The 23498-nt window shown below is 44.0% G+C and overlaps 1 protein-coding gene and 1 long non-coding RNA gene across 2 annotated transcripts in view; both read left to right on the top strand.

Annotated features, from left to right (window-relative positions):
- Positions 1-12376, top strand: part of LOC142563290 (uncharacterized) — a 31254-nt gene extending 18878 nt beyond the window's left edge. Inside the window, exons 3-4 of the mRNA XM_075673845.1 lie at positions 10282-10350; positions 12144-12376. Of these exons, the coding sequence (XP_075529960.1) occupies positions 10282-10350; positions 12144-12376 (302 nt within the window). The remainder of the gene's footprint in view (positions 1-10281; positions 10351-12143) is intronic.
- A 1642-nt stretch (positions 12377-14018) lies between these two features.
- On the top strand, positions 14019-22378 carry LOC142563693 (uncharacterized). Its single transcript, XR_012824384.1, has 3 exons — positions 14019-14158; positions 15910-16025; positions 22246-22378. It is a non-coding gene; the product is annotated as an uncharacterized LOC142563693 (long non-coding RNA).
- Positions 22379-23498: the final 1120 nt, after the last annotated feature.

Here is a 23498-nt window from a genome sequence, read left to right on the forward strand (position 1 = left end):
GCAGCTGCTTGGGACTGAGAGCCGTGGTTTCACTGTTGTATTCATATAGGAGGTTGTGGCGAAGTACTGCACCAGGGTGGCTAATCCTGCTCAGGTGAGGGATTGTGTTACCGGTTCTGCTCACCGAGATAGGCCGCACTCCAGGCCTGTTTTATGCAATTTTATCAACACGCGGATTTTTTTCTAATCCGATGGAAAATTGCGCGGCACCGCGATTCGAACCACGGTCTTCTTGCACCTGAGGCGGAGGTTCTACCTCTACGCCACCGCTGCACAGTTGCCATTAATAACTTACCGTCGCAAAGTATCCTGATTAACAGCGTTTCGTAAGTTATACCATAACGCTGTACTGCAAAACGATCTCATTACTCAACTCGTATAGATGTTACACCGCGTAGATCATCGTCACAAGGTGAAATAACACGAAAAGTTACTCATCGCCTTTTCTTCGCCGCATATCACAAGAATGGAACCACCTTCCTGCTGACATTGTTTCAATTAACGATAGGCGTGCTTTCAACCAAATCATTTGCTAACATTGTATAAATAGCCATTATTTGTGCAATCTACGGCTTTTCACTTATTGTCTTGTTCACGGCTTTGTCATGTGCTTTAAGCTTATATTTTTCGTTTTTAGTAATTAGCGAACATTGGTATTTGCACCCAATTATTTTTCATATATTTTAATCTACTTCCTATTTCATTGTTTCTTGTTGCTTGTTCATATACACTCCCCCTGGTAATGCTATTGTCCCTGAGGATAAACAAAATAAATGTAAATAAATAAATAAATAGGCTACATGATAAGAGCAAGAAAGAGTCAAACATATCGACAGCAAGTGCTGCTGTCGCGCATACGGCATAAATAAAACACGTACTGAATTTAGTACATATAACGACAAGATGCTCATTGTAAAAAGAGAGGGGGAAAAGAAACACCACTGAGCAATAAAGGCATCAGGAGAACAAGCGCAACGAACGCGTTTATAAATCTTTGGTTAGAAAAAATGAAAGAAACACAAAATGCAAAAAAGAAATATCTCTGCTTTCCCTTGATATTGACACGTGTACTTACCTTTATCGGGTGACCACGTTTCGCCGCCTAACAAATCTTATCGCACAGCGCGGGACGCGCCTGCATGCATCCGAAGTTTCTGGAAAGTTATCGATGCTTCAATCCGCTGTCTGTTGTCGCCGAACCTTGTGTTATCTGATTTCATCGCCTGACGCGAATGGTGTAGAACTTTGTGGAAGACACGCGGGCCCCAGCGATTAGTCTGGAACATTCGACGATTGGTGTATAAAACCCGACGCGCTTGACCCGTTGATCAGATTTTCGACGATCGCCGACTGTGTTCGCCTCTGTCGTTGTGCTTTAAGCGTAGCCTGTTTTGTGGGCACAGGTTTGCCCAATAAAAGCTAGTTTTGCCTTTCACAGTATTTCTACTGTGTTCTTTGACGTCACGACCACGTGACAATATTCATCTTTGAATGTCTCTTATTTAGGAGCTCAGGAAACCAAAACTAGTTCTCACCCAACCATTTGAGAGTTATACCGGGTGTGTTTTTGTAATGCTCTACAGAACATTTTTTATCGCCTGTGGTAGCTAGCGTAATTATAGTCCCTGAACTGGATTACACAAGGAGGCGGACATTAACTCCACGAGAGATCGAAATGCAGCATCAGCTAATTAACAAAACTATTTGTTTTTTAATAGTTACTTTACGGCACTCATTGTTATTTACTAATTGTACCCACTGAGGTTGCAAAGCGTATCCACTTAGAACGAATGCTCAGCCATTTACGCGATATTGATTCCAAAAGTGTGCGAGGAATATGTGGACGTTTCAATTATTCTTGTGCTTCAATGCATAAAATGGCACTTTGGTGAAAAAGTAAGTGGAACAACAATGCATTTTCACCACAAGGTTGATGGCCTATGCCTCGAAACTGGTGTCGCTTTGAGAATTCATTCCAAGTATATACAGCTAGCCAACTCGCTGGCTGCAATTCGAAATTGCAGTTTTTGCAGTAATGTTATTAGTTAAAACTTAATTAGTGATTTCTTTATTTAGGTGATTATGCACTTCAATCTATCGCGCTGGTAATGTCCGTCTCTTTGAGTAATCCAGCTTAAGGAATAGACATATGCTAACTGCCACAGGCGACGTTTAGTCATTCATCATCATCAACCTATATTATGTCAACTGCATGACGAAGGCTACTTCCTGCGATGTCCAATTACCCCTGTCCCGCGCCAACCGATTCCAACTAGCCCTTTCAAATTTCTTAATTTTATCACCTCACCTAGTGTTCCGCCGTCCTCGACTGCGCTTTCCTTCTGAAGGCACCCATTCCGTAATCCTAATGGTCCACCGGTTATCTAGCCTACGCATTACATGACTTGCCCAGCTCCATTATTTTATCTTAATGTCAATTAGAACATTGGCGATCCCCGTTTGCACTCTGATCCACAGAGCTCTATTCCCATCTCTTAACGTTACGCCTAACGTTCTTCGTTCCATCAACCTTTGCGCGATCCTTAACTTGTTCTCGAGCTTCTTTGCCAGCCTTCAAGTTCCTGCCCCATATGTTAGCACCGGTAGAATGCACTGATTGTGCCCATTTATTTTTAGTGATAATGGCAAGCTTCCAGTCAGAATCTGACAATGTCTGCCCTATGCGATCCAACCTATTGTTATTCTTCTTTGAACTTCCTTCTAATGATCAGGGTTCCCTGTGATCAATTGACCTGAGCAAACGTACTCCTTCGCAGACTCCAGAGGCTGATTGGCAATCCTGAACTCTTGTTTCCCTGCCCGGCTATTCATCATTATCTTTGTCTTCTGCATATTAATCTTCAACCCCACTCTTAGACTCTCTCTGGTAAAGTCCTCAGTTATTTGTTGTAACTCGTCTGCAGTGTTTCTGAATAGAACAATGTCATCGGCAAACCGAAGGATGCTGAGATATTCGCCGTCGATCTTTACTCCTAAGCCTCCCCAGTTAATTAGCTTGAATATTTCTTCCAAGCACGCAGGGAATAGTACTGGAGAGATTGTGTCTCCTTGTCTGATCCTTTTTTTTTGTTGGTATCTTCCTACTTGTGTAGAATTAAGGTAGCTGTGGGATCTGTGTAGATATTTTCCAAGATATTTACGTAAGCGGTCTGTACTCCATGACTTGTAATGCCTCTATTACTGCAGGTATCTCTACTGAACAAAATCCCTTTTCGTATTCTATGAAACCCATACAGAGAGCCTGATTGTACTCGTTGCGGATTTCTGGATTACCTGATTAATGACATGGATGGGATTCATTGAAGAGTGTCCCTTCCTGAAGCCAGCCTGTCCCCTCGGTTGGCTAAAATACAGTGTTGCCCTTATTAACGCGATAGCGTTACGGAGCCCGTTTCCATCCATGCGACATCCAGCGTCAGACGTCGCATGGGTAGAAAGATTTTCTAACCCAGCGTAAGGAGCAAACCGGATCTTCCCCTCTCGTTAACCTCCCTGTTACGCCCCTCCCTCTCTCTCTCTCTCTCTCTCTCTAACCACACATACCCAGGCCGTTCATGTGACGCAAGAAATTCGATGAACTAATTGAATTTCGCAGGATAAAATACGCGGAAAAATCGTAAACTACGACTTACACACAACCTACAGATATGATAGCTCTCGGATGGTAATTTGAATATACGATAAAACATAATTCTGTTACACTAAAACTCAAACAAACCCCCTTTTCCAGTGTTTTTACAACGCAGAGACCGAAGACAGCGTCCGCCATTTGCGCACGCCGGCGCGTAAAGTCCGCGGAGCAGCGCGCCCGCTTCCTTGAAAGACTTCCAGATGGCGCTCGCCTCCGTTGCATCGATTGCATCGCGGCCCCTCCAAGAGGCCGCGTCTCGACCAGAAAGCCCGCCTGCGCGCATAGCGTTCGCCGCGAGCATTTCCAGATAAACATTACGGTTACATACGCTCCAGTTGGCTGGAAGCGTGAGCAGCAGTCAGGGATGTTTTAATTGCTATCGCGTTCCACTCTTAAAGGTGAAGCTTAAGCGTTCTCCAAATTTTTCTATTGCAAATTATCTTGGTGAATATCTTAATAATACTGGGAGTAAGCTAATGGGCCTATAATTTTTCAATTTTCTAACGGCTTCCTTTTTGTGGATTAGTGTAGTGTTTGCATTCTTGCAGTTTCCTGGGACCCGTGCAGTCGATAGACACTTCGTATAGAGAGCGCCAGTTTTCTAAGCATTATGTCTCCTCCATCTTTGATTAAATCGACAGTTATTCCATATTCTCCTTCCGCTTTTCATCGTTTCATGTCTTGCAAGGCCCTTCTAACGTCATCGCTAGTTATAGAAGGAGCCTCTGTAACGTGTTTATTACCGCTTCGAATGGAGGTATCGTGGCTGCTATAAGTATTGTACAGGTCAGTATAGAATTCTTCCACTGCTTTTACTATATCTTCGAAATTGCTGCTATTACCCTGCTTATCTTGGCTTGTCCTATATCACTGGTTTCATGCTGCGTCCATTTTTTACTCCTTAACCTCAGTCTTTCTCACGTTATGATTTCGAATATCCATTATTTTCTCCTTGTTGATTAGTTTTGACAGTTCCGCGAATTCTATCTGATTTCTTGAGTTGGACAGTTTCATTCTTCGTCGTTTGTTTATTAGGTCCTTCTTTGCTTGGGAGAGCATGCCTATCGGTTGCCTTGGTGCCTTGCCTCTCACTTCAATTGCGGCCTCTGAAGCCAGCCTAGTTACGGTTTCACTCAGTAGCTCTATGTCATCATCCTCTCTCTGTTCTAAGGCTGCACACTTGTTTGCAAAGACCAGCCTGAATTGCATGGTCTGATTTTACCCTTACTGCGTCTACGCTGGCCTGTTTCCTCTTGACCAATTTTACTCTTTCTCTCTTCAAATTGAGGTGGATCGTAAACTTCACTAACCTATGATCACTGCAGTAATATGTATCGTTAAAGGAACGCCCCGTGTATAGTGACACCGTTGTGCATGCAGATTACATCGTGGCGCCATGCTGTTTAGCGGAGGCACGTAATCACGAGCGGCCTAGGGAATAGTGATATACGACTACTATAGAGGGAACTGTGGCGGCAGTGTCTACGGGCGCTTCAAACAGGACAGTTCAGCCAGCACCGGAATGAAGGTCGGCTCATGGATTTGCCTAAACTTCGCTATTTTGACATTATAAACTGCTTCGTGACTTTGTAAACCGATCACTGTCAATAAAGCGCTGGGATTATAAATAATAGCATAAAATTATTAAAATTTTCCCGCCACAGGATTTGAACGCAGGACCTCTTGCATAGAAACCGCTATGGAAACCCTTACGCAACGGACGTATGGACAACCGAAACCATTGCTATTAGCAACGATTATGCGGGCAGTAAGGGTAATGGAGAGATTTTCTTACATCACTAGCGACCTTAAAGCACCATGACATAACTGTGCATTTCAGAAATCCTGAACCTTGGCTTGTACCGCGCTTTCGCACCGAGTATAAGTTACAATCTATTAAACACAATTTGCCGAAAATTCTAAATAGTCATGTTTACGCTAATAAATTCTCTCGTAAAGAGTTGAAGATGTATTTCGTTAACCTATAACATATATATTCATGTATAACGATGCATATAAATGACCATGTTTTTCTTTCTTGCCTTTTTGTTTTGTTTGTAAAAAAATGTCTTGTTCTTACATATCCTTTCATAAGCATGTATCTGAGTTTTCAATCTTATGTTTAGTAAACTTCTTAAGTTTTTTGTGCCAAAAAGGTTACTGTTATCGCGCGGCCATGTATAACGCCTCCTGGGTCCAGTCAAGCTGCTGACGGCAGCTTTTAACCCGGGAGGACGTTTCTAGTCTGTACTAGAAGAAGAATAAACTTGAACTTGAACTTGAACTTGAAAAGCAGACAAATTCAGATGGGTGCTCGCAAGCTAATAGGCAGCTTTAGAACAGGAAGAGGAAGAGAACATAGAGGTAATGAATGAAACCCTAAGTAGACTGATTTCAGAAGCAGCAATTGACGTGGTAGGCAATAGGTACCAAGGCAGCGAGTAGGTAAGGTCTGCCAAGTAACGAAGGTCCTCATAAAGAAACGACAAAGCATGAAAGCGTCTAACTCGAGAGATCAGACAGAATTCGCTCTACTGTGAAAGCTGATAAACAAGAAGAAAGTAATCGACATTTGAAATTATGACGTCGGAAAGATTGAGGAAGCAGCAAAAAATGGCCGCAGCATGAAATCAGAGAGAAGAAAACTTGGCATAGGACAGGTGAGATGTAAACAGGGAAAGATATGCGAGGTAATGTCATGAGCAACTTCGATTATATAGTAAAACCAGCAGAATTTTGTACTGACTTGCAGAGTGCTTACAGCAACTACGCAACCGTTATTGGAAGTAGTGATGATGAGAATACAGAAGCTCCTTTCATTACTAACGAGGATGTTAGGAGGGCCTTACAAAACATGTTCCAGAGAAGAGCAGCAGGAAAAGTTGGAATAAAAGTCGATTTTTTTTAACATTTTTAAAACATACGTCAGGACTTGAATGCGAAAGAAATGATGCGCGTACCCGCAGCGAATACATGTGGTTAGTACCGTACCGACGTACAAATTGCCTCATGAAGTCGCTGAGGCACACGCTACCTTCCCTGTTAAATAAATTTGGGAAAGAAAATGTTATAGGTACCTTGGCTCGAAAACAAATTAGAGCGTCTTTTTGTAAATGTATTTTTGAAATGTGATCTTTGTAATTAATGCAAATGTGACCCATTGTATTTGTATATCCTAATAGATGTTTTATTGATCATTCATAGAATGCTCATAGATTATTCATTTTATAGATTATTCCAGTGTTTCAAATGTTGACTTACTGCTGCCATATGAGGGCTTTCAGGCACATACACGCTGTATGTCGCAGCTTTTCGCCTGGAGGACCCCCAACAAGTTTCGTTGGAAATAAAACATTTGATTTGATTTTTTTTTATTTGATACTATGCCTGAAAAGCTTTCGGCCCACTATGCGCAATGCCTCATGACTTCATGTGAACTAGAGAGCTGGAAAAAATACCAATAATATGCCAATACATAAGGATGGAGAGGTTAAAGAATTGAATAATTATGCACCCGTTAACTTGCTTTCAGTATCGTTTCAAATATTCACCAAGGTACCTTCCAATATAATCAGGGCAACGCTTCAATCAACCAAGAAAACAGGCTGGCTTCACGAAGGGATATGCTACAATGAATCACGTCCATGTCATCATTCAGGTAATTGAGAAATCTGCGGAGTACAATCAGTCTCTCTAACTGACCTTCATAGACCATGGAAAGGCATTTGGTTCATTCGAGATACAAACAGTGACGGAGGCATTACATAATCATGGAGTGCATGAATACCTTGGGAAATACATACAAAGACTCCACAGCTACCTTAATTCTTCACAAGTGGAAAAATACTTATGAAGAAAGGGGTCAGGCAAGGTGACACAATCTCTCCAATGCTATTCACTGCATGCCTAGAAGGAGTATTCAAGCTATTAGACTGGAAATGCCTAGCAATGAGGATCAACGGCGAATATCTCAACAACCTTTAGTCTGCAGATGACATTGTCCCGTTCAGCAAGATTAAGGATCAATTGAAAGAAATGATTGAAGTGCTCAACCGAGAAAGAGTAGTAGGGTTGAAGATTTACATGCAGAAGACAATGTTCAGTACCCAGCTGGCAAGGGAACAAGATTTCATGGTCGCCAGTCAGCCTCTAGAGTTTGTGCAGGAGTACGTTTATCTAGGTCATTTACTCAGAGGGGACGCTGATCATCAGAAAAAAGTTACAGAAGATCAAAACACGGGTTGTAGCGCATACTGCAGGCATTACCAAATCCTTACTTGGAGCTTACGACTGTCGTTTAAAGAAAAGTGTACAATCACTGCATTTTGCCGGTGCTAACATATGGGGCAAAACTTCGAGGTTAACAAAGAAGCTCTAGAACAAGTTAAGAACCGTGCAAAGGGCGATCGAACGAAAAAGTGTTATGCGTAACGTTAAGGGACCGGAAGAGAGTGGTGTGTATCAGAGAGTGATAGCCGATATTCTAGTTGACATTTGGTGGAAAATACTGGAGTTGGGCAAGACATGTAATGCGTAGGGCAGATCATCTGTCTACCATTGGAGGTAGAGAATGCGTGCCAAGGGAAGGGAAGCGCCAGTTTAGGACGGCAGAAAATTAGGTGTAGCAGGGGGGGGGGGTTGAAATGAGGAAATGTGCGAGCGCCAGTTGGAGTCAGCTAGTGCCAGACAGGGATAATTGGAGATCGCTGGGGGAAGTCTTCGTCTTTGCAGTGGAAACAGAAGGTAGGCTGATGATGACGATGATGCTTGTTCGCAGAGCCTTGTTGCCTCCTGCATTTAGGAAAACTGTAGATTTCTTTGAAGTATAATCCAATGAAGGCAGATAAAGCATAACAAACGAAGAAGCTACAAGAACGCCTGAAGCCATAAGCGCAGAGATCAGGCCTAACCATCATTCCCATGGTCACTGAACAATTGCAGCGGCAACGTTGCCTCTAGTAATTATTGTAGGAAACGATAGCCTAAGGTGCCTCGATAGTACTTCATTGTTGGCACCACCTGGTGGCGCAGAGCTCAACTAGACAAACACAGATCTATTATTGCAGCTGCGACCAAGCGTATTCTGTTTCCTTGCTGGTGTAACTTTTCGGGAGTGGCGTGATCATGGATGAACATGTTGCCTTTTTCAATGCGTATTTCGACAAGAACGCTCACGGAACACGTAAGCGTGACTGTAAGGGCATTGTGGCAAAGCGAAGGGTCGCAGAATGTCCCTACCTGCATTCGCTAACACCGTCAACTCAGTAATATGCAAACGCCCTTGCGCATACCTTAACACGAGATACGCTGAAACTTCCTATTGCCACAAGGCCGTTGGAACGCTTATAGGAAACATATACCTAGGCCCGTATTCACAAAGTAATTCGTACGGAAGAATATTTCGTAAAAACAGACACGTACCAGTCATGATAGCATGGGCCGTCGGCCCATCACGAAAAGTTGTTAAACGAACGAAAATGCTTTGTACGTTAGGCACCTAATTACTTGTGAAATGAGGCTATGCTTTCTGAGAAACCTTGTACCTGTAGCAATTCTTATGTCGGCAAGACCACCAAAGCCCCGTCGATGACATGTGGGCCACTCATTCAGCGACAGAAGAGGAACTGCAAAAATGTTGACAGCAATTCAACAACGTTCATTTCCATTACATAAATTTTGTCCAAAAGTCTGAGCAAGTGATGCCAAACGATCGCTGCTGGCTCGTCTTGGGACCTGTCGGTGGGTACTTGGTGTAAGCGGAGACCCGGACGAAGCTACAGGAGAGAAACGTGGAGAGGTCAAAGGGATCCTAAAGCACCTCCCCCACTTAAGAAGCAAAGGTTTCACTCGACGCCTTTATTCTAAAAGCACAAGCTAGCGCTCCGCCAATGAAGTCGCCAAGCGAGCGTGATGGTTATGTTCAGATGAGGAAGATGACGTCACTAATATGCTCACAATATTATTAATAGTACAATTGAGAGCGGACTAGTGCTATCGACAGTGCACTATCGAAAATGTAAAATCACTTGACGCACCACACGTGAACAATGCAACATGAACTTCGCGAAATTTCTCTGTTGCGAATCGTATGAAATGACTCTTTCTGATAGTCAGTTATCTCAAAACCTTTGGTAATGTCACTAGCCAAGAATGTCAAAACTATCGATAACACTATCAATAATACTACTATCAAAGATTTCTGTTACACTGTCGATAGATTTATACCGAGATATCGTACGCTAACACTATCGACACTGCCAACGATAGCAATAGTCTTTCTACACTACCGATAGTTTGAACAAGCTATCGATACTATTGATGGTCATTTTACCGAGAATTTTCCATCACTGTAGTTCCACTAGACTCTGGGCGACTTGTGCAGTAATTTTATGAGACACTGATGGGTTGAGTACTCAGAAGAAGAAAAAAAACACTCAACTCATCCAGGCCAAGGCATATATATTCGAGGTCAAAATGTATGCACATAGCTTTACCCTCCCTTTAGATAAATTGTACTCCGCATTTACCTGAGAAAACTTTACAGTAGCAGGCGCAGCTGCTACCACTGGCCTTTCTTTGGACTAGAAGTTTGTACTTACAGCGTTTGTCAATATGACTCATGCATGCAGGATCTGCTGATGACATGCCTTCCATTGCCACGCCTGCGGTAACGGCGCCTACAACAACAACGATACAGCGTAAGTTTCGTCGCCACGATAGTTTTCCACAACTTCCTGGGTAGCACTACTGTTGATTACTATACACATAGTTTTGATGGCAGATCAATTCTGCGGAAGTGCGCAAGGTTGAGGAATGCTCATGAAAGAGAAAAAGTGCCATGCACTCGACTTTAGTGTGAAGCTGCAAAGGAAACCCACCATACGGGTTTCTGAGAAAAAAAAAACTTCGCAGCTGAAGAGCGAAATCGACCTGGTCCGTGTATTTCCGGACCAGGATTAATTTTCGACAGCTTTGAAGCTTTGTTTCTGAGTAACTAAAACGTAGCTTCGTGCTACAGTCAAGTCGATGACCTTTTTTTTTTTGCTTCAGACGTTTGGTGGCTTAAGTTGAAATACACCGCACACACCTTGGTGGCTCAGCGGCTGTGGCATTCTGCTGCTATGCACAAGGTCATGGGTTCGATTCACGGCAACGACGGCTGCGTTTGGATGGAGGCAAAACGGAAGGACGCTCGTATAGCTAAGTTTAGGCACACGGATGGATGGATGGATGGATGGATGTTATGAGCGTCCCCTTTGGAACGGGAAAGTGGGTTGCACTACCAAGCTCTTGCTATTATACTGCCTGAAGTCCTACCTAGAAAAAAAAGGAAACAGAAAAAGAAAACGCACGATGAATTCCCATAACCAAATGTTCTGACCCCCTAGTGAACTTTGTTTTGGTACGTCTCCGTTTTTTGTCGTTTCCCTACTTTTCTTACAGCATCTTCCGATCAACTCTTACTAATCGCTATTGAGGAGGACATGTTTACTTTCTCCCTGCTCTCGCTGAACAGAAGGGATTGAAGTCGTCCATTAGTGCTTAAATCGATCGCTGGGCAGATATCGCACGTTAAAAAAGAAAAGCGCCTCCACATGTAGAATCGCATTGTAGGCCGCCATACTGATGCTGTATTTGCACGTATACTAGTCTTACGTGGGTGGTTGTGTGGTATTTTGTACAATCATAAAAGCCAATATATGGCCGTATTATTACGCTTATATGTTCATATACAAAACACATAACGGGCTTATATGTCATATGCGTAAAGGCTATGTACTAGATTTTCGTGACAAATCGCGGTGTTCAGAAAGTAACTTCAGGGGAGATTTTTGTCCTCTGGGACGACACAACAGTACACATTGGTGGGAATTTTCACACACGCACACGCACACGCACGCACACGCACACGCACACACACACACACACACACACACACACACACACACACACACACACGCACGCACACACACGCACGCACGCACACACACAATAACTTCTATAAAGAGCATGATGCATTTTCTTCAGTGTTCCAGTTATGTGGTCTCTTGTTTATGAGCTCGTTATTTCGCTTACTACTCTTGCGTTTCTTTAATCTTGTTTAGTATTTGAACTGGAGTGGGTAAATTTTTTTTATTTACATTGTTTATCAAAAGAACCGTATCGTTTGTCTTTTTTCCAATATGTACATTACCGACCGCGTTATTTTTGTACAATGCGTTAATGCATGTATAAGAGATGTATGCATTTTTCCACTGTCTATTAATAATGTATGTTTATTATGCTTTGTTATATGCCCTATATACACTTCTAATCCTTCTGTAACGGCCTCCTTACCCAATGCCTTACATGTGGCCCGTAAGGACATTTTAAATAAGCAAATAAATAAATAAACTGAAAGCAAGGAACCCAACAGAATACCAGGTACATGGGATACGGATGTGTCCGTATACGGTCCAATCTGGGACTGCATCATACAAAAAACTCGCAGCGCTCCCGTGGCCCGCCGGCAAGGTCCCCCTGGTGTGCGCCGTGAGCAACGAGTTCAGCGAGAGCGACAACTTGCCGCCAGACGGCCTGTGCGACCTGCTCTTCTTCGACTCGCTGTACCGCGACGGGCGCAACCTGGTGGGCGGGCCTTACGAGGGCGGCTTCGAGCGGTTCCTGAAGCTGGGTCGCCAGATGCGAGCAACGGGCGTCGGCGTGTCCTTCGACATGCAGTGAGTGCGACTCGGGACGTGCGTGTGGACGTTTCAAACGCGAATCATTGAATTCATTGATTAAATTAGGAGGACCCGCGTGCCAAAACCACTTTCTGATTATCAGGCACGCCGTATCTAGTGGAGGACTCGGGAAATTTCGACCAGCTGGGGTTCGTTAACGTGCACCTAAATATAAGTATGCGGGGTGTTTTCGCGTTTCGCCCCCATCGAAATGCGGCCGCCGTGGCCGGGATTCGACCCCGCGACCCTCGTGCTCAGTAGCCCGACACCGTAGCCACTCAGCAACCACGGCGTGTAAATGCGAATAATTTCTGTTGACTAGTTTGACCCAAAGTAAGAGCAGGGCAAGCGCTAGGACGCGGCAATTTTTTATCCGAAAAAATTTGGTTCGGTCCCAGTGATGGCGCAGCTGGGAAAGCTACGGACATAGTGCGAACGCCGGATATAGTGCGAATAAACCCTACAAGCGCAAACACTATTCTGCATCACAGAAAATCACATCATAGAAACTACTAGTGCGTGTTTGTTTATGGCCATGGAGAGTATGTTGATGTGAAGAAAAGGTAAAGTGACAAGCAAGTGAAAACAAATAGTACAGTAACTACTTCATCAGTAATTGCAATGATTTGCTAAGATATCCACAACGCTGATACGAGCTCTGCGTTATGTTTATAGCAACTGAATCAAAATCTTCCAGGCATCACATTCGGCCTATCAGAAATATACATTGGGCTTTGTGGGCCATAGGCCCGACTGGCCGATGCCGAGCAGCACCTGCGCGACATTTCCGATGCTTTAGCTGCCGTCGAAAGCAGTGCTAGGATGGAAATGTGCCCTCCGCAGGTGAAAAAGAAAAGTATTGCAGCTATGCAGAAACAACTTGGACAGGAGTTCAAGTGGCCTGTGGCAAAATTGCTAGTTGGTGCCTGTTGCTAGTGGGTACCAGCACTAGCCATCGGTTAGTGAAATGTTAGAGAGAGAGGCAGTGTGGAGCGTTCGCTTTGAGGCATGCAAGCACGCGCGCTACTCATCGCTACTCATGTACCAGTGTTGAGACCGCTAGGACCACGTAAAGTTTGTTAGGAACGAAATGCGTGTCTATTTGTATACTCGCGCTGTGTTTTCTCTGACAACGAAGGAGAAGGTTCTCAGGCGGAGCTGCAGCGCATGTCTTACTGAGCCCAGTAGTGTGGCAGAGTTTGACAACGCTTTCGGTTTCCTGGAGTAGATACACTGAAGCAGCGTACAGCTTACATATGTGTGACGATTTCGCACCTGGCCGACCGGAAAATAACTTAAATTTACCACTTAGAGGCGTATTTCCTATTACTTGGCTCTTTTAAATAAGATGATTTCTTTGTCTTAACTGTACTTACACAAACGCGAAGAAAAATTCGGGGACTACTTTCAGTAGCGTTCTTACTTGGGCCCGCTTTGCCTCCGTGAAGCTTTCCCTTCATTGTCAGGTAAAGTTATCCGCGAGTGTGTGAAGCGAGTGTTTACGGCACTTTATACTGCGCGTGAAACTGCGAGACTTGGATCGCCGTAATACTCAAATACATTGCTCTAGGCGTCAACGCTTCGCCCTTCCGGCAAAACTGCGATTTTCTTTTCTTTGTGCAGAATGAGACGTTATCACAACAGTAGCTCACCGACCTTAACGCCCTCCATTGACTACCTTTGGAACGATGGAGTGTCTCACTTCGGCGTTTTGCGGGTGTACGAAGACGATGAAGAGAGCCACCCCGAGTACGCCATTATCGAATGGCTGCAATTGCTGCAGGTGAGAGGCACATGGCGCCCGCACAGTCACTTGTCCCTCCTTTTGGAGAGAGACGAAGTTGACCCTCCGTTTACGAAGTATGCTCAGTGCTGTAGTTTAGGCATGGCTATGATAGACCAACTGCAACATAATCTTGCTTTGAGTAAGTTTGTTATGAATCAGTACAGTGTATACCACTGAATCAATTTTGGCAAATCTGCAGAGCGGGTACTTGCGTAGTATTCTTGTTGACAGGCTCTAAACAACACTTTAGCAAAGGACGCGTGCACCTTGTGTTCATGATTATGACGTACGTGCGAGCACGCTGCCCCCGAGGTTTCTTGAACGCGCGCGGGCCCCCGCGGTCGCCGCCTAATCTCGGAGGTCTTGCTGAGGAGACGTGGGCGGTCACGCGTCACTTCCGGCGAGTGACGATGGCATCGTATTAATATATTGTTACCAGCTAAATATTTCCAGATAGCTAGCTATCACACACACAAAAAAAATGTAGGTGGATCTCGAAGATATTGCAGTCTGAAAATGTGGGCATTTCGCGTGGGTATACGCCACTGGGTATGCGCGGACTTCACGGCGTCGTCGCCAGAAGGCGCACTGTGTTCAGAGAGAAGCGCAAGAGAGGCATCCGACTGCAGCATAAGCTTGCCTTATGCATGACGCGCTTAGGCTATTCGTATACTTGGATAGTCGTCGTAGAAGGTTTCTGAATGTTTTTATCGTGATAGCAATTATATGGACACTCCAGGCGCATTTCTGCCTTCGGCGTCGCCGTTGCCGTGATGTTCCGTATGAAGTCTAAGGGCGATGACACCGTCGCCGCACGCCTTACGCTGAATGTGCGAGTGAAAACATGCGACGGGAGCCAACGATCGCGGCTCAATCTCGCCCGCGCGAAAGGCATGAAAGCGTATAGGAAGCGCGCCCTCTTCCCGTCGCGAGCGAGCCACCCAACGTCGCGAGGCACTGAGAAGGAAGAGAGGGAGGGGAGTGCGGCCTTCTACCCTGGTTGCAACTACCCATGTGGCGGCTGGGGGCGGCCATGTCTAGAGAGTGAACGGCGTGGCAGATTCAAGGTCCTGTGTGTTCTCGGAGCTCAGTTTGCGTTGAAGCGATAGACAGCACGAAGGTCGTTTCGCTCGCTACTGCTGCCACGCTTCCTCACGCCAGTGTTTTGACAGCGAGTGTCCACGGTCATCGAGTGTGACGTGTTCATGTTTGATGTGCGCGTTGACACCATTCTTTTCAATTTAGTTAGCAAGCGAATGTTTGTAACAAATGGTTTTATAACTGCGCAAACAAACGACCACAGAGAGAGAGAACACAAGAACTGCGCCGGTCCTTGTGTGCTCTCTTTCTCTGTGTGTTCGTTTATTTGAGCAGTTATAAAACTGTTTGCTACTATGCACCAATTAACTCGCCCAACAAGAAGTTCTTCTAAGCTACGAATGTTATAATTCGATAAGGCTGATAAACGTACTATATTACTTCATATGGCTGTCTGCTAAATTAGCTATCGCAATCGATGCTTCGCCTTTCGGGCGAAACTCCGACTATTTTTTTATCTTTTTACTCGCTCCGCGTCACCTTCGACAGCCTAGTTTGCGCAGTTCCTACTGCCATCGCGTTTCACAAGCACGCCGGCATTGGCAGGCTGTGAAAGGCGATCCGCCGACCCACGATTTTAGAGTCTGCCTAAGTATCGCGTAGCCGTTTAGGAATTTCGGGTGGAAAATGCATTTTGCACGCCTTCGCAGTCAATCCAAAAGCACCTGGCGAACCCAAGGCAGAATGCCTGCCGTCATTCTCACACCGTCATTGGCGTGAGGCCTCCCCGAGACGACTTTTACGAACAGGTCACGTCGTTTCTGAGGTACGTAATTCCTTGCCTTGAAGATATAGAACCGTTCAGCAGCTGAATTAGTAAATCGCCGCTGTAGAGTACCAATCGAGCCATACTTACCGTATGGGAGCCATGGCGCACTTAGCTTGGTACGCGGCTGGAAAAGGGGCAAAAGGGAAATAAGAATAGTGACATCGCCTTTAACTGAAACATAGTTTAACGTGTCCAGTAATTCACTTTCTTTCCTTAAAGACCCTCACTTACATAAGGGGTGGGGCACGTATAGATTAACAACAGAATAAAGAAAAAAAACTTTGAACGATTTATACAAACAAAAATTATTATCGTGATGCAAGCGCACAAATAATTTGGTTAAGGAACATAGATGGGCATGTGATGGCAGCAAGTTCTTGGGGAAGGCCGTTCCAGTCGCCAGCAGTCCGGGGAAAGAATGATGAAGAAAAAGTTGTTGTGCGTGCTCGTGCTCGAGATACCTGCTGCTGATGTCTGGTGCGAAGAAAGAAGCGTGGAGGAAGAGGGCAGATGTATGGTTCCTGTGATAGCTCGGAATGAAAGAATTTATGAAATAAGCATAAACTAGCAAGGTGGCGACGAAGTGCAAGAGTAGGTAGGTTGGACTGCGAGTTCAGAGATGATATGCTGATATCAAAAGAGTACGAGGAATGAATGAATCTAGTTGCCCTGTTTCGAACTGATTCAAGTGAATTAGCAAGGTATGCTTGTTTCGGAGACCAGTTGGGCGATGCGTATTCTAATTTTGATCGAACTAGTGATCTGTATGCGAGTAGCTTAACATGCTGGGGGGCAGAGCCGAGATGATGCTTTAAGAAGCCAAGCGTTGTGTTGGCAGATGAAATAATGTTCGCCATATGGCTTTTCCACGTAAGATCATGACTAAGATGAACACCGAGAAATTTATATGATTGGACAGGGTCAATAGGAATGTTAGATAAAGTGTAGGGAAACAAGAGAGAATTACTGTGACGGTGGAAAGGTATATATTTGCATTTGTTTATATTAAGTGCCATTAGCCAGTCGTTGCACCAGTTTTGTACCAGGTCTAGGTCGTCTTGTAGGGATTGCAGGTTAAAGGTGTCAGTAACTGTTTTGTAAATAACACAATCGTCGGCAAACATCCGAATATGTCAATCTAATTTCTGAATTAAGTCGTTAATATATAAAAAAACAAAAGAGGCCCTAGGACGGATCTTTAGGGCACCCCTGAGGAAACTGGTAATAAGTTACACATTTGTTTATTAATGATGACTGAGTGGGAGCGGTGAGTCAAGAATTCTTTTATCCATGCTAGTATGTCAAAATGCAAGTTTAGGCCGGAAAGTTTCAGAAATAGGCGGTAATGGGGTACCTTGTCCAATGGCTTAGCACAGTCGAGGAAGATTGCGTCAGGTTGGAGGTTAGCGTCAAGGTTGGCATGCAGGTCATGAACGAAAATGGCTAGTTGAGTTTCACAGGAGCATCATTTACGAAATCCATGCTGTGTTGAATGAAATAAATTAGTTGAGTCCAGAAACTGCAGTGTTAAAGAGCAAAGGACGTGTTCCACGAGCTTGCAGGGTATGCTGGTTAGTGATATGGGGCAGTAGTTAAGTGGTGAATCTTTTTTTGCCCGACTTGTGGGCTGGGACGACCTTCCCCACTTTCCAGTCGTGGGGCATGATACCTGTAGAAATGGACTGCCAGTACAGCAAGCATAAAAACTTGGCAGACGTATGGCGAGGGTTTTTTTTAAGACCTTTGTGTTGATTTCATCAATGCCGGTAGGTGAAGAAAGCTTTAACTCATCTATAAGAAGGGGTATGCCGGTTTCTGAGAACGTAACGGCTGGCATTGCAGTTGTGGTGTCGCTGGTTGTCATGAGGGGGGGTGGTTCTCGTTCTTTAGTGAATGCAGGTGCGAATGCAGAATTAAATACGTTAGCGCACTCAACGACCGAAATAACACGTCCAGAATCGTCAGTCAGGGTAACAACGCGCGAAGATTGGTGGTTTAAAAGCTGCCAGAATTTAGTCGGGTTATCTGTAACTATGTTCGGCAAGTCGATGTGATAAAAAGAACGTTTAGCGTTTTTTACTGCGACCAAATACGGCCTTTTCAGCAGCTTAATATTTTTTCCCATGTGCAGTCTGTTCTGCTCAGTTTAGCACTGCGAAAAATGCGTTTCTTTTCATTTTCTAATCTCCAAGAGTCTTGGTGAACCGTGGCTTGTGAACCATGGCTACGCTAGAATGCAGAGAGTATATTTCACGCTTAAAGCAATAACCGTAGCGTTCACGAAACGGGCGCGAGATAAATGACAAGACCAACGCTGTGCAATGATGAGGAACATAAAATTGTTGATACGAGAAGACGGAAATAAATACAGAAATGGGCCCGCTGTAGTATACAAAAATGAGGATTAGCAAGAACCTGCTCTTGGGCTTCGCGGTACACTAAACGAACATTAAAGGTAACTATTAGGTCAACCTGGACCATTAAAATACTATTCCAGAAGCCTTGCGGTGGTGTTTCGTGTCAGGAAGAGGCTTGGTTCAAGAGAACATGACGATTGAAAAGGTTGCACTCCTCCAGAGCAATTGAAATTTCCCGCAGACGACCACAGTTGGGCCCGAGCTAAAGCTAGCTTTGGCTCAGGCCCAAGTGCGACGCGGCCAATTCAAATACATGTAAAACGCAAAAATGCTTTTCTGAGACAACAGCTTAACCAATTTTAATGAGATTTGTTCCATTTGAGAGAAAGCCTTAAATTCTAGTGACTGTTGGAAGGGGAATTTCGATTTATGGGCTGAATTTCGTTAAAAGTATTTTCAATAATTCGAAAGTTCGAAAAAAGAAATAGAAGCACGAAGTTTACAAATTGATAGCGCTGCATCAAAAACAGGTATGGGGGTTCTGTAAACGGAATGCACTAGATCATTCAAAGCGGACAAATTCGACATGTCAATTTATATCTTACGTTAATTCGCTACATTTTGTACAAGATTTCTGCAAAATATGTGTTCCCATATTACTGAATTCTTTTCAGATTCATGTGTAACATATCGATTTTGTCCGCTTTAGATGTACTGTTAGGTGAAATTCACAGAATTGTGATATCGTTTTTCATTGCTGAGCTACAGAGTTGTCAATTTCCTAGTTTCGTCTTCTGAAAATTTCAGATTTTCGCCAATCTTTAATAAAGAATGAACGACCTAAATCGAAAATTCGAAACCGAAAGTCACTAGATTTTAAGTTTTTATTTTATATGCAGCAAATCTCGTCAAAGTAGGTGTGGTGGTTGCCGGAAAAACAAATTCTCCTTTTACATGTATTTAGAAGCACCCGAGCTAAAACTTCCTCTGAAGGACCACGCAAAGGCCGGGCGACTGAACGAAAAATTTTGGGTGCATTGTTAATAGGTAGCAAATCGGCGGCGTAGAATATGAGACCGAACGGGCGTCACTGATATTCGAGTTGAGATTTAAGAGGAAGCTGTAGCTCGGGCACTCCTATCTCAATACATGGCGAAGGAGAAATCGTTTTTCCCCTAAACCAAATTTGATGAGCTTTGTCGAATTTTGAAAAGAGTGAAAACCTAGGGACTATTGGTAGTGAAGTTTTATTTAGGCCCGTGGTTCTTCATATAAAAATTGTTGATTATTGCAAATTTTCAGGAAAGGAAACAATTAGGTTTATAACTCTAACTCATCAATAAAAATGTTATCACACATATGGAACTCGCATCTAATGGCGGACAAAAGTGATGTAATATGCATGGCTCCTAATTGCACCACTATTATGTGAGTAGGGCTGGGCTGTTGCAAAACTCTTGTAAACATTGTAACAAACTTCAGTATCATATAAAATGCTGTATGAAATTTGGCCGCTTTGTTTTCTAACAGATGCAGTGTATAGTGCCACGATATTACTTCTGGGTACAGAGTTAGATTTATAAACTTCATGGTTATATCCTTACAAAATTTAGATTTTCGGCAATTAGGAGAATTCGGAGCTTAAATGAAAAGTCCGCTTCGAGCAGTCGCAAGAATTTAAACTTTCTTTCTCAAACGCAACAAATTTGATGAAAATTGTCCCGTTTCTGAGTTGTTTTAGACGTATTTGAATAGTGTATCGACGGCATCGAAGTTGGGCTCCAGCTTTGCCTTTAAAGGGATACTGAAGGCTAATATTAGGTCAACGTGAACTGTTGAATTACCATACCAGGAAACCTCGCAGTGTTCAATTGTTTCTTACCAAAGAAAATATTTAGTTGAAGAAAAAAAAAACCACATCGTAAGGGTCTGCATACCTCTAGCGCAATTCAAATCGCCCGGCCCCGAACGACGAATGGTGACGTTGCACACGGCACCACGACCCTTTACTGCCGTCAGTGACTAAAATGGCGCTCGCAAGATGGCGCCACGGTTTCTTGCGCAAAACGTACGCGAGCGGCCACGGGAGAAACCGAGCCGCGACGGAACTTTGGATTCGCCACCACAGCTGCTCTTGGTCATGTGGCGGGGGTGGACCGTTCGGGCATACCGAGACAACACATGGACGTGGCACTCTCTTGCTACTTGCATGTTGCGTGAGCTTCCCGAGCCCGCAACACTAGTGCGGCACTAAGCGATAACGAAGCTAGCGAAACCCGAATGCGCGGGAGGCGCGGAGCCGAGCGATAACGAAGCCTTTCGACCGCCAGCGACGTTGCCAAGGGTAACGTCAAATTCTTTTTTTTTTCTGAAGATTGAATAGCACTGTTTAAGTAACTTATTGTTCCGTCTTATTATGCAATGATCCTTTTTTTATTACGAGTGGTTGAGTACTAGTGGCAAAATTATAGTGAGGAATGCCTACGTCTTCGGCCTAGTACTTGAATGTCCTGGGGGAGTCTCGAATCGGGTCCTGCATTTTCCTCAATTTTGCAATTAGTAAAGCTTTGTTCACGATAACGCTGACGCCTTAGACGTCCTCGAACGTTAATCTGTCACTTTAGATTGATTTAACGTTTGCCTTTGGTGTCCCTTGAGGTCAACTGTACCGAAATTTCGGATCGCGTAAAAAACCCAGTGCAAGATAATGAAGATACCGAGGAGCCACTGTGACAAATTTGACGTTTGAAATATGAGTGGTCGTAAATCTCGCAAAAACAACCGTCTTTGATACGCAAACGAAAAAAAACGTGACGCTATCACCGTTTACCGGAAGTGACGCACTTCCTAGAAAGTGCGGCTCATCAGCAGGACCTCCGAGATATAATGCGGTGCCCGCAGCTGCCCGCTTGCGCTCTGAGGCACAGCGTAGGGACTTGTGTCATAGCGACAACCACCAGGGGCACGTGTCGTCTGCTTAGGTGCTGTTTAAAGGCTGCTAAACAAGAAAACAATGCACTTACCAGCCCTGCAGCTTTGTCAAGATTGCTTTAGTGTTATGCACTGCTCATTTATAAAAAAGTTTAGCCAAAGTGGAATTTCAATGTAGTTGGCATGTAAGAGCGACAAATGGTGTCAGGCAGGACATGTAATGCGTAAGGCAGATCACCAGTGGTCTAGTTCAATTACAGGAAGAGCACTAAGAGAAAACCGCAGTCGAGGATGTTAGAGAACTGGGTGGTGTGACGAAATGAGGAAATTGGCCAGAATAGAAAGCCCTGCTGCAAGATCAGCTAAAAACAAGCGTCGCGGGAAATCAAGGGAGGCTTCTTGCACGCCGCTATCATGCTGAAATAGCCAGACCAAGTCACGTCATCACTGATTCCGTCGCAGTATGTCCTCGCAAAGACCAGCCACAAGCGGATACAATTCTGTTTAGCCCTTCATCGGTGGGCTATCTTGCCTTGCTTGAGTCAGGAGGATTGAATATCACTGGGAGAGGCCTTCCTCCTACAGGGGACCAAGATACGATTATTATTATTATTATTATTATTATTATTATTATTATTATTATTATTATTATTATTATTATGAGCCAACGGGTACAAGAACAAGTCCTGCTAATTCGATCCCACAATGAGACAAGCAATTCAATTTCTTGCTATGTTTGAGCTATTCGGTAAGACAGCTAGCAACAGCACTCACGGTCAGGAGAGGCCGGAAACGCTTGCGAAAAAATAAAAGGCTCCGCTTTAAAACAAGACCGCGCGCTACGAGCCTGGGGTTGTGCAACGCGTAGTGCGATTGTTGCAAAAGGAAGTTCAGCACGTGACGCAGTAATGCAAATTTCTGATTCGCAGGAACACGTTCAAGCCGTCTCTTCTCATCGTCAATGTCCACGTGCCTTACGAAGACAAGAACCTCTCCAACTGCATTATTCTTCCACCTAGCATTATAGCTAAACCGGAAGGAGGCTTCGTGGCTTATGAAACGTCCATGGTGAGTGCTTACACGCTGAACACTTATAGCGCCCTTAATGGCTTATAATGCTTATGGGTGTAAGGTGCTTGTTTTTCCCATGATGAACACCCGCATTCTGATAAGAGGTATTATTGAGTCCTTAGTGGGGACAGATGACCCTCTTTTTCTTTTGCAAAATTTTGAGGCAAATAAATATTACAACTGCCATGGACAACAAGAAAAGTGCATGAAACAAAATTATACAGCTAAACTATGTCAAACTCTCTAGTCAGATATTTCGGTGCCCACCAGATCGGTATTAATGCACAGTTTTGATCTATACGCCTTCCATCAATCCGAGATGGCGTTTCAGCTCGCACGGGTACATAACAAAATTCGTTTCAGCCGTAAGGGTAAGAAGGTGTTTGCCATTGACAAACGAGCACCCTTAAGGTTGTAAAAATATGAGTGTACACTTAACAGTGTTTTCTTTTTATTTTTATCGTATTTATTTGCGTAATACTGCAGGCGAACATATGTGGCTTAGGAAGGAGTAGATTTGTTTATTCGGTGCTTATAAGAAATATAAACATTCGAAGGAACGGAAAGAAAAAGAGCATCGTCACAAGAAAAAGAACAAGGTACAATGCAAGGCATTGTGTAAGGTGCAATCGGATCAGTCAGATTTATTCGTGGACGAAAAGAAAAACGAAGAAGGAATTTCGATATATAAGTACTCCAGTTATATCAAGCCCAACGTAGCGAGGGTAGACATAACTGATACATAACGTTTTAGGCGTTGCCGCTTAAGATTCCCGTATTGCCAACTGCAAATAGTTGAAGATTGTGGTGATACCGCTTGTCGCAATGTCCCCACAACAATCCTACGTGAAGGAAAGTTAGAAGAGCTTGATAAACTTTTATTTTTAACCACATGAGGGTACATGCACTTGGTAGAAAAAAAATTGAATTGTGGGATTTCAATGCGATTATTAAGTATAGTAATTATTAAACTAGTAATTTATTTCCTCAGCTAACTGAAACTTGCTCCAGCATAACAGTTTCGCACGGTTAAGGGTACTGGCTTGTCCGATATCTAGCGACGCCCTAACCTTAAATGGACGCTAAAGAGAGAATCTAATTTGGACCACCT

The sequence above is a fragment of the Dermacentor variabilis genome, chromosome 11 (assembly GCF_050947875.1).
Source record: "Dermacentor variabilis isolate Ectoservices chromosome 11, ASM5094787v1, whole genome shotgun sequence".
In the NCBI taxonomy this organism is placed as follows: Eukaryota; Metazoa; Arthropoda; class Arachnida; order Ixodida; family Ixodidae; genus Dermacentor; species Dermacentor variabilis.